This window comes from Populus trichocarpa, chromosome 15 (genome assembly GCF_000002775.5).
Source record: "Populus trichocarpa isolate Nisqually-1 chromosome 15, P.trichocarpa_v4.1, whole genome shotgun sequence".
NCBI lineage: Eukaryota > Viridiplantae > Streptophyta > Magnoliopsida > Malpighiales > Salicaceae > Populus > Populus trichocarpa.
Window position 1 is genome coordinate 7,188,783 of NC_037299.2, and position 15,160 is coordinate 7,203,942.

At 34.1% G+C, this 15,160-nt stretch overlaps 2 protein-coding genes, 1 long non-coding RNA gene and 1 other non-coding gene across 5 annotated transcripts in view; 2 read left to right on the top strand and 2 right to left on the bottom strand.

The window, feature by feature from the left end:
• The window catches only part of LOC127904366 (uncharacterized), a 42,952-nt gene extending 31,311 nt beyond the window's left edge, over window positions 1-11,641 (top strand). Inside the window, exon 2 of the long non-coding RNA XR_008057479.1 lies at window positions 11,509-11,641. This is a non-coding gene — a long non-coding RNA (uncharacterized LOC127904366). The remainder of the gene's footprint in view (window positions 1-11,508) is intronic.
• LOC18105701 (uncharacterized) lies at window positions 5,955-6,780 on the bottom strand. 2 transcript variants are annotated; one of them, XM_006374295.3, is made up of 3 exons: window positions 6,558-6,780; window positions 6,380-6,452; window positions 5,955-6,204 (listed from the first exon to the last, which is right to left on the bottom strand). In XM_006374295.3, the coding sequence occupies exons 1-3, from the start codon at window positions 6,666-6,668 to the stop codon at window positions 6,053-6,055; spliced, it is 336 nt and encodes a 111-aa protein (XP_006374357.1). In that variant the 5' UTR covers window positions 6,669-6,780; the 3' UTR covers window positions 5,955-6,052. The 2 variants fall into 2 exon arrangements, with proteins under 2 accessions (XP_006374357.1, XP_024441769.1); XM_024586001.2 differs by having other exon boundaries at window positions 6,371-6,452; window positions 6,558-6,774.
• Window positions 7,668-9,127, top strand: LOC18105703 (non-specific lipid transfer protein GPI-anchored 10). The gene is made up of 3 exons (XM_006374297.3): window positions 7,668-8,341; window positions 8,514-8,612; window positions 8,799-9,127. The coding sequence occupies exons 1-3, from the start codon at window positions 7,981-7,983 to the stop codon at window positions 8,954-8,956; spliced, it is 618 nt and encodes a 205-aa protein (XP_006374359.1). The 5' UTR covers window positions 7,668-7,980; the 3' UTR covers window positions 8,957-9,127.
• Window positions 9,724-11,646, bottom strand: LOC18105704 (uncharacterized). The gene is made up of 2 exons (XR_008057478.1): window positions 11,199-11,646; window positions 9,724-10,074 (listed from the first exon to the last, which is right to left on the bottom strand). It is a non-coding gene; the product is annotated as an uncharacterized LOC18105704 (transcript).
• Between the last annotated feature and the right edge of the window lie 3,514 nt (window positions 11,647-15,160).

A 15,160-nucleotide genomic window follows, 5' to 3' on the forward strand; every position in this document is an offset into this window, starting at 1 on the left:
AGAAAATAGATGGTGGTTCAATTCAAACTGCAATATTATACAGTCATTTGTCCATATCTGGAGCTGTAGATATTGGATTTTAGTCTGGTTTATATGGCTAAAAAGCTAAGACATAGGCTTAAAACATTCATGAAGAGTCCAAGACTCAATTATTCGGTTTTAGAGTCCAAATCTTAGCAGAAAAAGAGAAGTCTGAATTTGTCCTGCAGCCTAGACACTATTCAGTGTTCAGTCCATCTCGGGTTCTAGAAGTCCAAATGAGCTCATTCTTCTTTTGGTGGAAATCTAAGACAGATTCCTACAACTTTCATGAATACCACTTTGCAAAATTCAGATTGTAGAAATGTCATTTCGTCGAGAAACAAATCCATATCAAAACCACCAAGTCCACTAAGTTATTAGTTGGCCACTAATTTAATAGTTAATTACCAAATGAATAGTTCCTTTTGGCTTATAAAAGAAGGCATTTGCCATTCATTTAGGCATCTCGAATTTCAGATCAAGATCATTCTCTTGCTTTCTCTCTTTGTAATGTTCAAGTTTTCTTTCATGTTATATTAATCTCTTGTTTATGCTTTGCATTTCCTTTAGTACTCTTAGTTAACTTATATCATAATTATGTTCTTATCTTGTTTATTTATGTTCTTCTTCTTCATCATGTCTAGCTAAGTTAATTATGTCAAGGGGAAAAGGTTTCACTGATGGTGTTAGAATATGTATAATATAAACTCAACATGTACTTTAATATTTATATCCAATAAAGTTTGTTATTAATATGCCTTATCTTTTTATCTTAGTAATTCTTAATACCTTGTTAAATGATTAATCTAAATTTATATTGTATAACACTTGGTACAATAAATGCTTGATCCTTCATAGTCTTCGACCGACATCGTTGTTATGAGAGGAACTTGATTTGACATAAGTTAGCATCATGAATTCCTGACAATATTTAAAAGTATGGTGTTACTAAAATAAGATAATTAATATGATCATGTTAAAAATTTATAATGAACTATTAAGGATAAATCATCTGATTGGAACCTCCTTTGTGTGGTTTCTAGTTGAGTAATAAAAAGAGTTTATATTATATTTATTTATAATATCATTAGTGCATCCTCTAACCTTGACAATTGTTTTTATCATTGTTTAATCCTCACATTAATCTCACATCTCAAAGTTCTATTTAATTCTTTGTTTTATTATATTATATATATATTATTTGTAATTTATATAGTTGACCTCCATGTGGATCGACCCCGGTCTTGCCGAGTTATTTATTACATTGACACTCCTGCACTTGGGATAAGACATCAACTCTTTGATCGTGTCAAATTTAAAAAGGCAAACATGCATTCATATTTTATTCACTTCTCCCTTCTGATTTTCATTGGAAACTCTTTCTCATTCAACTACTAAAAATCGTTTCCTCTTCCATTATCAACCTCTATTCAAAATTTCATAAGATCAACCATGATTATTTCCGCTTAACACATTACCGATACCAATTTCACTAGTATCATCATCACCCCGTAGGAGTTGATGCAAGGTGATCCTAACATACATTAAATGTATGCTAGCCAATACATGGTGATCCCCTTACCCGGGATCCTAAAATATACTAAATATATGTTAGCCAATACATGTGGATCCCTTTACCCGGGATCCTAACATACATTAAATGTATGTTAGTCCAAACATGACGATCCCCTTACCTGGGATCCTAACATATACTAAATGTATGCTAGTCCACGCCCCATATCACACTTCTCATATTTTCGTTGTTAGCGATAATTTCATCACTTAACAATTCACACAACAACATTTCACCTCGAATCACATACATTCAGAATACTATCCAAAATATCGACAGCATTACACAACTTTCCTCCTTTCACATAATATCCAACATTCAATAATTTCACATTTCATATCAATAACATATTAAATTATGGAACTTAATTAGAAAGTATAGGTGCGGATCACCTACCTGCAGTAGAAGCTCTACTCGTGCTCCCTTGCTGCTGCTGCTACACCACACCTATGCTCCCTCTTGAAATCACAAGCTTATCTCTTAAATTTTTCTCATTCAGGAATATGTTTTATAATAATCATATCAACAGCTAATATGTCTTTCTTTCAATCATTTTTATTTTTTTTCTTTATATTTTATGTTTTTCTCATTACACCTATTAATATTGTCATTCTTTGTCCCACCATAGTTATCATTCCTTTTTTTATATTTGAACTGTTACTGTTTAAATCTCGAACTGTTACTGTCCAACTGTTATGTCTAGACCTTAGACTATTACTATCTAACCGTTTTTGTCCAACTGTTACTGTCTTGAACTGTTACTGTATTGAACCGTTACTATCTAGACATTGAACTGTTATTGTCTAGACATTGGACTGTTACTGTCTTAAGCTAATACTGCCTAGACATTGAACTATTACTATCTAGCCATTGGACTGTTACTGTCTAACCGTTACTGTCTTGAATTGTTACTGTCTTGAACTGTTACTGTCTAGACATTTGACTATTACTGTCCAACCATTACTGTCTTGAACTGTTACTATTCAACCGTTACTATCTTGTCTTGTTATTGTATTGAACTGTTACTGTCTAGACATTGGATGGTTACTGTCTACAGAGGTTGCATTCCGACCTCTTCTCAGATTTTTAACTATATCCGGAGTTCTAAGACTCCGTTTCAAGCGAGGTTAGTCGCGTTGGAAAGCTAAAATATGGGGATATAAGTCCCTTGAAGGAAGGTGCACCCGGTTTTGCCTCCAAGACAGTCAAAATTGCTCATCAACGAATCAGACCTACTGCCCTATAGGGCCTGTCGTGATCCAGTCTCGGTTAGTGACCCATAACTGGAGTTCTATAGCTCCAAATTGAGCAAGAACAATTTTCTTAGTTAGTCAACATCCAAAACTATAATTTCTATGCGGGAACCTATTCCTAATTCCTTCATCCTCCTACCCAAAATCTCATCGAAAGTTAGGAGATGAGCCTGCCCAGATTTGTCACCCCTTCCATTCACACATAACATTCACAAACTACATTTTCTGGGTAAATTATCATGGTTTCATGTCCCAATCATATACAACACATGAATTAACTTAATTTTAACATCTATTACATTTTCCCCAATTCAACTCTAAGAACCCTAATCTCTAATTCAACATCAAGGCATCAATTCATAATCGAATTTGAAATGACTTATAGAACCATGATTAGAACATCTTACCCGGTAAGAATCAAGGTTTCGATCTTCAACCAATCGAAGATTTTCGACTCCCCCTTTTCCTATGGATAGTCGACACTCCCCTCCCTCTTTTGTTCAAAATTTTCTTGTTAATTCCTTGCCCCTAAGTGTTTATTCTACATATAAACCCTTGATCTTGGATGGGTTCTTGAAATTTGGTGTTTCTCTCTTGATTTGCAAGAATAGATACAAAATCTCCTCCTTTTTTTTCTTTATGGTTGCTGTAGATTTTTGGTGAAGAGAGGAGTATTTATACTCTATAATTTCTCTTATTTGCACTTAGGCCCCATTTCCTTTAAGTGTATTATTTCCTTCAATTAAATCCAACCCTCAACATTACGGAGTTTATTTATAATGTCTCGAATTATTTCGCTCGGAAATTTATATTCAAAAATTTCTGAATTCTTGTTTTTATTTAACCATATGCATGAATTTCTTCAATTTTATTTCCCAAGTAGTTAGTTTGCAATAAATTTCTGCAATAAATTTATATTCAACCTTTATTTTTCTTGGGGTTTACAATGGGTTTTTGGCATGGGATAGTTTTAGTCAGCCTTGCTTTGTGCATGATGATGGGTTTGGTCCGATCTCTTTGGTGATTCATTCGGCCAAATTAGGTCAGCCCATGTATGGGTTTGATTTAGGCAAAAACGTAGGCTTGATGGGAGCTTGTATTAGGTCTAATTCGGGTTCTATTAATGAGTATGAGTTTGGGCCACTTGGAGTCCAAAGTTGGCTTGGGCTAATTAATATGCTAGGATCCTTTTCTTACATGGATCAACAAAATATTCTCCTAAAATTGAAAGGAAAATTCGTTCATTATTGTCCCTATTATTTAGGAGAATATTTAACAATAAAGGAGGAAGTTTTCTAATCATGCAAGGAAACTAAAAGGGGCTATAATATCCGAATCTTACACTTGAAAGGATCATTTAATGCCAAATATTTAATTCTCCTAGTCAAGGAATGAAAGTGATGGGTGGCTGCAAGAGGAATTAATTTCTAAGATTGTTTTCTATGTTCTAAAAAGAAATCTTACTTTTACAAGGAAAGAAGACTTTAGCAATTAAATTCCTATTCAAATGAGATTTCCTAGCATTAAAGGACTTTGAAAGTTGGTTAAGCAATCCTAAAGTATCTAGGAAGGTAGATCTCAACTAAGAGTTATTTAAGTTAGGAAATTAAGATATTTTATCTTGTTTTGTGTCACCAACAAGATAATATCTAGACTTGTTTTCATTATTATATCTATGTTTGAGATTAATTAAAACTTTAGTTTTTAGCCGATATTCAAGGCTTGTTCAGATCAGGGTTTAGGCTTACTAGTAAAGGTTTTGGGCTAGTTTTTGTAACTGGGTCAATTTAGTCCACAACAGTATATATCCATTAAGGTTAATTTCTTAGAACTATTTAAACACATGTAAAGCCTAAATTTCAAAAGTTTTGATGAATAATAAATTTGAACTTTTTAGTTTAATGTGTGAGAGAGATTCTTACATTATTTGGTTCTTGAACGAACTGAATCTGACTTATCAAAGATTATCTGATTTCGTGATGTCATTTGACTTTATTCCAGTAGTGCTGATACCTTGGGATAGGTTTTCATTGTGTCACACTCCTAGCAGACCTCTTTCGTCATTTCAGGATTAGATCATAATCTTGATTGTGAGTTGCATCATCACGAGGTTCGTATTAGATGGTGGGTTTGGCAGCTCATGAGACCTATATATATCTGGGCTCAGCTTGACTGAACTCGAGTATGCTGGGTTATTATTCTATCTTTGGTTACTCTTTTAAAAGAGAGGATATATCTTTGTAAAATAGGCGGTAATGAAAATATGTATACCTTGCATATCAAGAAGGGCTTTCCTTACTTTCCTGTAACATGCATTGCAATCAATGTTGATCCTAAGCACCATGCAGAAAAACTGCATAAGTTCATAAACAAATCAGAAAATTAATGCGATAACTTCAATCCAAGTTGCTGCAAAATGCTTGCCTAATGTGTATATTGTGTGATATATGGCATTTTAATGTTGCCTTTTCTGTCCTGAATATTTAACTGGCTAGAGAGGAGCTTCTTTTGGAATCCAAACGTGTCGATGCCAAACGGACGATAGAAAGGCAAATGAATGGGATATCTAGATTATGAAGTATCAGCACAACTTTTTATTTTATTTTATTTCTTATTATTTTTGGAATCTGATTCTCCAGTTGTTAATAGAGAGGTAAGGCGTGGTGATGGCAGCGTTGTTTACCCGTTGTTCTTGACTTCTTTGCCTTGTTTTTAATATATATTGCATGAACAACAAAGGAGAGCATCCCTTTAATGTATATACTTAATTCTTCTCCAGAAAGGAGAAAAGCGGAATACAAGGGAGAAACAAATTAAAACTCTAGTCTTCTCTGCTATATTCTTAACTCTATAGATGCTGCAAAAAATGAGGGAAGTGGTCACCAATTATTAAGGCAATCCTCATTTTGTCAACAAGCACTTTGCTGCTTTCAACTAATCAACAGGAATAGAGGATGAAACCAGAACACTTGACACTCATCATGAGTTGAGTTTCAGGAGTTGGTTTTACATAATTTAAAAGGCATGAAAGCGTAAAAATGTCTCATTGAGGTTTCTACTCATTAGATGATTTAATTCTATATTGTAAGGCATTATGTCAGATTAGCTTACAAATCCAAACACAACAGACCTTGCTTTATTAGTCCTATCATAAAAGATACAATAATAGTATTTATATTTGATATCATGCTGATTTTGAAATCAACTATACGTGGTAAGAAAGTAGAGGATTCCTTAACGTTTTGTAGGCTAGGTTGTTGAAGACAGCAGGGACTCTTGTCGAAGAACCTTCAGCGACAGATTTAGGAGTGAGTGTCACTTTCTTTTCTACCACATGCACCACAATAGATTCCAAATCTGCAGACATATATCCTCCATTAGGGAAATCAACTATGTATTTATGTGTGCATACACACTATATCTTCGAGTTAATGAAAATTTAGCATCTCTTTTAGTTGAATCTAAATGCATAAAATTCTTATAGTGTTGGGGACAAATTAAGAGTTGATCAATTAACATTTGCCTTCAATACTTGAAATTGCATCATTCACCCTCTTTTGGCAGCTGGGGCATCGCAATTCGGCTGCTAAAACAACTTCCTGAACCTACAACCATCACCAGAATTATTTACCATAAGTAAAAGCAAACAAGCTCCCTTATGTCTATGATCCATTTACATCAAATGAATCAGATCAACAGAGAGAACGCACCAGAGGTTTCTGCGAGGAGATAACAGGAGCTGAGATGATTCGACGAAGCGGTGGTCTTACATGTTTGTAGATTGTAAGTTTAGCAAGCCCCTTCTCAGCCCAAAATTCCATTGTAAGTTCATGGATTCATCCTCATGTTATAGCTAGTAGCAACCCAATAAATGGACCATTTTTTATAGAGAAATGATATCTTTAGTCGTTGAGACGGCAAAGTTGATTGAGATGGAGCATGTGATGGCAGAACAAATAGATGCAAGCCTAGTGCCATGTTGACAAGGGAATAAAGAGAACTTCTTTTTAATCCATCTTTTGTTGTTTAATTTTCTTTTGCCCCCTCCTCAATAAATGCACGCAACAGCCAGTGGGAGCAGATTTTACTGCTTTGACAGAATCAGATGTGAAGTTTGTACTTGATGTTATAGCTCGACAATTATACGTTTCTGAATACTCACAAGTAGCTGCTATATGTGCATGGTGAATAGCACTCAGGTTAAAAAATTACATCATCTATCTTTTCAATGGAAGAGAGTTCATGGGCATGCAGGTTACTTGAACTTTAAGATCTATTCTAAAAGCCTAAATTATTGTTTCTATAAGAAAATTAGGAAAAACGTTTTGTCCTTGGAGTTGAATGATGATGCTAACAAGCAAGTAGCTATTTTTCAAGAAGAGGCATCCCAAAAATTATTTCTACCATTTTGAAAAGGCTGAACACTTTTATGTATTATACATACCAGATCAAAACTTCCTGGATGTTCTGTCCTTGAAATTTAATCTTGAGTTTGAATCATTTGCCCCAAAGTTCAGACAAATTATTTGTAACAACAATTTACTGCCTTTCCTTTTGCATAAAGGCTATCAGGACCCCTGCTGCTATAATGCCCTCCTCCCATTAGCTCAGAGCCGCATATTTTTTGTTTTGAAAATTCAATATTCAGTATTGGATTTGATCGAAATTAATTTACTCGTAATTCGTATGGATGAGATATATTTTATCTTTATATATATATAATTAAACATGTAGTACGATTAAATAGCATGGAGGGCATACTCTCTACCTATAAGCATTGCTGTGAATTGTAATAGATAAAAGATTATACTTGCATGGCATTATTAATCCAGTTTCATTTTGAAGGAAGAAGATGAGACGCAGATCTGGTAAGAACAGCTAGCATGATCATGTCATTCGGAACTTGCACTAGTAAGACAATTGGTTCAAACATGCCAATTTCTAGTCTTTCAACATATCTCATATATATATTATCTTGAATTTAGATGTACAGCTAGCTAGTTAGGTGGAAGAAATGAACAAGAAGTGCATGTAGAACACACACCATGCATGTAACAACTCACACTCTAAATGCACTCTCAGCTTATTTAGTCATCTTTCTAACCCTAGATTTTCTATCCAAAACAGCACATCATGGCCTCCCTGTACTCTGAGCCTCCTACCATTGCAATTACTTCACTAGTTTTGCTTCTTCTCATTTCCCTTCCACCCACAATCCTCTCACAAAATCCCCCCATCCCCACTGACCCAACAGTAACTGATTGCACTCCAAGGCTGCTACCACTGGCCCCATGTGCCCCATTTGTTCAAGGCATCGCTCAGACACCAGTTCAACCTTGCTGTGACAACCTCAACCAACTCTACCAGGAGCAGCCTGGTTGCATTTGCCTCTTGCTCGAAGACACCAACTTGAGCTCTTTCCCAATTAATCGCACCTTAGCCCTGGAGCTGCCTGCTCTTTGCAACGTGCAAATTAACATTGCTGCCTGTTCAGGTATATAATATTCAATCTGAACATTCTAGATCATAGAGGCTGTTGTTCTTTACCATAATTCAAATCCCATTTTCAAGACTAGAAAGATTTAACTTTTTTTCTTTTATTTTCTCATTATGAATTTTATTTACTACTATGTGTGCTAAAACTTCGCAATTTCTTGGTGAATCAGGGACCCCTCAGGTCCTCTCTAGTCCACCTGCTTCTCAAGTTTACCCGGGAGCACCCTCCAATTCTTCTGTTGGGAGACACACCGACTATTCTTTTGCTGGTATTCATAATATTAATTTGGCTTTGCATCCACTAATTTCGTTCTTAGGTGAACCCTTTATTATCATTACAGAATGATGGTCCCCTTATCAGTGTTCAGAAGTAGAAAGTGATTTTATTAACAATCTGAGTCTGGTTTTTTATTTTTCTTTCCTGACCATGCTTCTTGTTTTCTTTTGGAACTCAGCTTCTCCTGTGGTTGAAGGGGAGCCAAGATCCTCCATCATGGGAATCGGATTTCATCGGAGTACTGGTGTTAAGTTGGAGGCAGAAGGTTCCTTGATGCTTCTGGTGACTCTGGCAGTCGTTTCTTTATCAAAAAGCATTTCGTTGGGTCTAGGTTAATAATAAGCATGTTGTGTTTATCCTATATTGGTATTCTTAGTCTTAGTATTTGGGATAATACAGTGCTGGTTTTAAACAGTTGTTTCCTATGGATGATTGCACCTGTATTAGAAAGGTTAACCAGTTTGGAGTGTAAAAGGTAAGTGCTTGAACGGCATTTTTTAACCTCCAGTGATTTTATTGCAGAAGGCTATGCAATCATGAAATCGCAGCCAAACTACACGGTTGCTATACTTTAATCATAAGACATGAAACCTTGAATACCACCTCAACCCAAAATGCCACTTATCACTCAAAGTGAGCAGGAGTCTATGAAAATACATTTGAGTAGCAGGTAGACAACGAACAAAGAGAACAGCCGGAAATTACCTAGCAATTTTTTTGTCAAGATGAAAGTATCAATATGATTTTCCCATTCCACTTTGAGTTTTTTCCCTTACTTGAGAGACTCCGGACGCTACTTTTCCTAAGCTGCTTCGAGCTAACAGCTGCTTCTTTTCTTTGCCACGAATGGACGTGCATATACATACAACTTGAATATCTTGAAAATGCCGAGTCTTTAACCATTTCTTCCCAAAAGTCCTATTCCAAATAATTTCCCTTATGGTTTCCCTAGTTAAGAATGGAAGAATTAGGTCAAATCCCCCCTTCCTATCAACCCTCAAGTTTTCAGTTGAAAACTCTTTCCAAGTTCAGCAAATCAGAAGACTCGCATAGAAACTGAAAGAGAGAATTTCAGACAACCACACAAAAATAGTGTGTGCTAGTAAACTGAACTCATACTAGGAATTTTTCTATATCAATATCTCACAAAATAATTACATACATACATACATTTGAAAAGTTACAAAATAGAAGCATTACCCTGTCAATCAAGGACATTCTTTTGTAGGATCTATATCATAGTCCAGAAGTAGAGATTCTTCACATTCATTATAGAGTGACTATTCCAAACTAGGTGCCACCTCAGTTGGATTGGAGTCGAAGACGTCAGAATTAGATGCTTCAGGTTCTTCTAAAAGATCCCGCGACTGGATTGACTCTTTGTATGCAGGTGTCTCCTTAAAATCCGCTGCCCCTCCATTGTACGTAGCCACGGCAATCCCACATGCAACTAGCTGACAAAGATAAGTAGAACATTAGCCCTGAAGAGTAACAAAGAAACTACTTCCACTAATCTAAACTGAGAGAGGAATCTACTACTGGAGATAAAGTAGCAGAAATCATTCACACCAATTAAAGCTGCAAGCCAAAAGTCTTGAATAGATAGGCTTCTATAAGAAGTAGCTTCAAATTTTTCACTATCCAAACTGAATTAAGGGTTCTCAGCCGTCGTAAGCTTGACATGCACAGAGGTCAAGCAGAGATAGTTTCCAGCTTCCATGCGCTTATTCTTTTTCTTCTTTTCTTTCGGAAGTGAAAGAAATAGTAAAGAAGAAAACTTTCATAACCTTGGCTTACCTTGGTCATAGCTAGTCAAATAGCAAGAAAACCAGTATTCCGTGTTAGAAAATTCTATCCTCGAATATCCAAAAACATTTCTCTATCTGTATCTTCTCTTCGTATTCGGTTTCCATTTTTCTTCCCATTTTAGCCAGATCATGCACCGGTAAAAGTAAAACACAATCAAATGTATTAAAGAAACAAAGGATCACCCTTTTATTCTTCCATTACATTACATTTCATTACATAATACCAAATGTATCCTAAATTCATACACAAATGGAGTACTAATTTGCAGCAACTTGAAACCATACAAAAAATCTTCTACCCATTGATTTCTAAGAATTGTTGGAGTATGTCTATAAGTAGTTGATAGTTGTAATTGCATATGAGATATCTGAGATCATAACAGGGACAGAGAACAAAAAGTTCCTAGATCACATATAATAACAACTTAAGTAATCATTCTCGAAAGTACAACCAGTACTCTGAATCTCAAGTCTAAAAACTAAATTTTCTTTACCCACAGTTTGTTGGGCAATGTTAGAAACAATCCACACTCAATTGACTATAACTAGATTCAACTTAAATTTCTAGTGGTCAATAGATTCACCCCGTCAATAGCATAGGATAAGAAATTGGTAAGTTATAGTCGTATTTACAATCTTTTTCAAGCAAAAAGCCAGAAAATGGAAATATACGATGCATATGAGGCAAATAACTATAATTAGCAGCAGAAAGCCAGAAACAAGAGCAACAATACTTGAACAAAAGATAAAAGTAGACAGGCATATCATACCGCAAAAACAATACCAAAAGCCCACATATACTGCACGAAGAAACCAAAACCATCCCACTGTGGGCCTTCCCAGAAATCAGGCTCATCCCCAGGAAGCTCTGGCAAGAAATAGCCATCATAATTCTCACCAACACTTGTGCTAACATTTTTAACTTCACCATTAACATTTTCATCACCACCACTACCATCCCTTTTATTCTCTTCTTGGTCTTTGGTCGAAGTAGTTGAGCTTCCTCCTGTTCTTGCTGTCAAACTTGCCAATTCTAGAGACAGAGGAAAGTTTCTTGTTGGAAGCTGAGACTATATGGAGGTGATCTTGAGGTGATCTTCTGAGTGGAAACAGGAATTGAGGACGGCATGGAGTGTGGGTGTAAGGGTGGTGTCTCGTGGGGTTGGTGTAGAGGATTCTGCCTCCACCACCATTGCCATTGGCTATGAAGAGAGACATGAATTCGGGGGCGAGTGAGGGGATGAGATCTTGTGAACTATGGAGACTAGTATTGTGAGGATAAAATGCAAGCCTTTTTCTGTGTTCCTCTCTAGTTTTGTGGGCTTGGCTTGAACTGGTTGGCGCAGTCTTTATTGTGCATTAAAAATATCACCGTGTAACTACTTTCAATTGGGCCTAAAACTGTGTTAGCAAAAAAAAAAAAAAAAAAACAATTTTCCTTTATTCTTTTTAGTTTTCTTCTCTTTTTTCAGTTTTTTAATGAAAAAAAAAAATACATGTTCATTTCTTAAAGTTTCATAACACTTATATAACTCAGAATACTAGAAAATGTGTTTATATTATACTGGTTTTTATTTTCAGAGAAAAATCGTATTCAAATTAAATATATTTTCTATGATGTTTTTTATATTTTGATGCACTTAAATATTTATTTTCCTAATCTTAATGGTAATGTCCATTTTTTAATTTATTTATCATTATTCCGAGAGAAGTTTTTCACCTAATTAGATTGAATGAAATGCAAGAATAAACACAATAAAAATAAGATATTTTCACTATTAAATTTTTATTAATCATAAAATTAAACACCCGAAACAATATTAATTAAAATATAATAAAATTCTTAAAAGTTATTAAATTATTCCAAAGAACAAGAAAAGAGAGAAAGAATCTTAAGTGTTGGACCATTTAAAACAATTATAGTATATTTAAAAATTCAATTACAATTACAAGAAAAATTCAACTAAAATGTAAACCGAATTTCTGAACAACTCTACTAACTTATACTACTTCTTGTCAATCATCAACAACTCTGCTTGTTATTGGGATTAACTTCATAACATTCAACATGATTGAAGTTAGAAAAATCTAACAGCTTGATTATCCCATCAAGTTCCCGAAACATATAAATTATTATAACTTTAAAGTTAAACATTGATCATTTTGTCCATTTTTTAATTTATTTATCATTATTTCGAGAGAAGTTTTTCACTAAATTGAATGAAATGCAGGAACAAACACAACAGAAATAAGATATTTTTACTAATAAATTTCTATTAATAATAAAATTCAACACCCGAAACAATATTAATTAAAATATAATAAAATTCTTAGAAGTTATTATAATTATTCCAAAGAACAAGAAAACAGAGAAAGAATCTTAAGGGTTGGACTATTTAAAACAATGTAGTATATTTAAAAAATACAATTACAATTCTTGGGAGATTGAAAACAAAGACATACTTATGGGCACTTTGATAGATAAATATTGCATGTTTTGTAGACAACATGAAGAGACACACAATCATCTTTTCTTTGCTTGTGAGTGGACCTCTCCCCTATGGCGTAGGGTTAAGTTTTGGCTCTATCTTAACAAAAGCATGGCTACTCTTAACGGTGCGATCAGGGGTCTAAATTTTATCTAAGGTTTAAGAAAAGTCTTCTTCGGTAAGGAGATCTTTATATTATTTTATTAAAACCTAACCATTCTAAAGTCTCAAAAATTAAAGATATATTCTTGTCAATTCATTTTAATACCCAGAATATGCATTACTTTGTAAAATTCTTACCCCAAATATTAATTAAACAAATTGATTTTTATGGTGTTTTTGAAATTTTGGGCAAATCCTAATGGATAATCACAAATTTGTGATACCCAATAATATTTTTTTTTCATCTTTTTTCAAGTCTGATAAAAATGCAATTTTTTATTTTTTATGAAGTATGCATGAAAATTTCAGAATTTGGCTGTATGCACACAAATAAAAACATATTTTTTGTATTTTTTTTTCAAATAAGGAATTTATATATTTCATGTATTTTTTTCTAAATTTTTTAAGAAAGTAAAAAAAGACAGGTATATTTAACGAGTCAGTAACTTACATTGTAAGTTTACATCTCAAATATTAAACAAATTGGTTAGAAAACTTGTGAGGGACCTATAAATAATTTTAAAATGGTCCTTGAATTTCTTAGGAATTTTTGAAAATTATTTGAGGTTTGTTTAGAAAAAGCATAAAAAAATAAAAAAATAAACACTACTGAAAAATCAATCTTTCCATTTCTTATTAATCTTTCATAGCCCTTTTATCAAGAGACTTTTAGTGATTTAATCCTCTAAGTTTTTCTCCTCCTTTTCTTTATGATTGTCTCCTCCTTTTTCCTTTATGGTTTCATTTTCTTTTATAGCCTTAAAAGGTAGGTAGTTGTAAAATCATTTGTAGGTTTGAATGTGGTTTTTCAAAACTAGATCATAGGAGATTCTTTTCTATTTTTTGCTTTTTTTTGTTAGGAGACGATTCTTCTCTCTTATTCTTCTATTTTCCGATTCTCTATATGTTTAACAAACTCTTAGAGCTTCTAGAAGAAGTTTGGAACTTCATAACTAAAGCTTGACAGAAAATGGCTGACTGGGGGTGCATTTTTCATGAATTAATCGTGGTGAATAGGGGTTATTGAAGCCAACCAAGCCATAGATCTTGTGGAGGTGGTGTTATTCTTTAACTAGGATCAAACCATGATTGATTTGGTGGCCTGTAATTTTCCCTCCATCGATCCAAAGTTGGGTGTAACACTACCAAATTTAACTGAATCAGACAAGGTTACCTTGGGATAAGAAATTGAGGGCTTCCACATGGCAGGTAGGGTACAAACACTGAACAAGGGTGACACAAACTTGTAGAAGGGAAACTCCTCTATTGAATGATTGTGGTTAAAGTCCTTAAGGTGGTCGAAGATGCCACATTCATTCACCTAAATGTGGCAACTCAATCAGTCTTTTCGAGCGAGGAAGACAATAAAACTAGGAAAGACATGTCACTCAATTTCTTCATTAAAAATTAGTGACATGTCATCTGCTTAAACCCTAAAAATTAAGGTTTTCTAATTGGGATTTTGATAAATTTCAATTTGGTCTCTGTTATTTCAATCTAAGCTCAAACATCCTTAATTATGACTAACTAATTTTATGCAATTAGGCCCCTGTCAAAAATTAATTGAGACACCCCAAGTTTAGCGTCTTTTACAAAGTAGCCATTGTTTTCGGATTTGTTCAATGTAGTTCCCAATTAAGCCTTAAACTTTGATTTTCTTCAATTTAGTTCTTGAAAAAGTTTAGTACAACCCCTAATATTATGCGCCTTTTGCAGAAAGATCCTTGGTCTTGAATTTTTCTAATTTGCCTCCCCTTAGCCTTCAAACTCAAATTTCTTGCAATTTAACCCCTAATTTTACCAACTTTGCCTTCTAAAGTTTCAATTGTGTCCCTAATCTTCCAATCTTTGAGAATTGATTCACATTAGGCCTTAAAACTTGAGTTTTTTTCAATTGAGTTCTTAATTAAATCTATAATACCCATTAGAAGTTTAATTAAGTCCTTAAACTTAATTAATTCTTTTAATTTTAGACAAGTTTGGATTTCAACCTCAATTTTCTTTCTTTCTTCATCCCATCTTATCAAAATATCTCAATTTGGCTATTCTTCTAGCATTTTGGCCTGTTGCAGTTTAAAGGT

Excerpts from the sequence above, each read along its gene's own strand:
- LOC18105703 (XM_006374297.3), top strand. The coding sequence starts at position 7,981 with ATGGCCTCCCTGTACTCTGAGCCTCCTACCATTGCAATTACTTCACTA. Across the intron at positions 8,342-8,513 it reads TAACATTGCTGCCTGTTCAG|GGACCCCTCAGGTCCTCTCT; the intron begins GTATATAATATT and ends TTGGTGAATCAG. Across the intron at positions 8,613-8,798 it reads CACCGACTATTCTTTTGCTG|CTTCTCCTGTGGTTGAAGGG; the intron begins GTATTCATAATA and ends TTTGGAACTCAG.
- LOC18105701 (XM_024586001.2), bottom strand. The coding sequence starts at position 6,668 with ATGGAATTTTGGGCTGAGAAGGGGCTTGCTAAACTTACAATCTACAAA. Across the intron at positions 6,453-6,557 it reads TCTCCTCGCAGAAACCTCTG|GTTCAGGAAGTTGTTTTAGC; the intron begins GTGCGTTCTCTC and ends TGATGGTTGTAG. Across the intron at positions 6,205-6,370 it reads TGCAATTTCAAGTATTGAAG|ATTTGGAATCTATTGTGGTG; the intron begins GCAAATGTTAAT and ends ATATGTCTGCAG.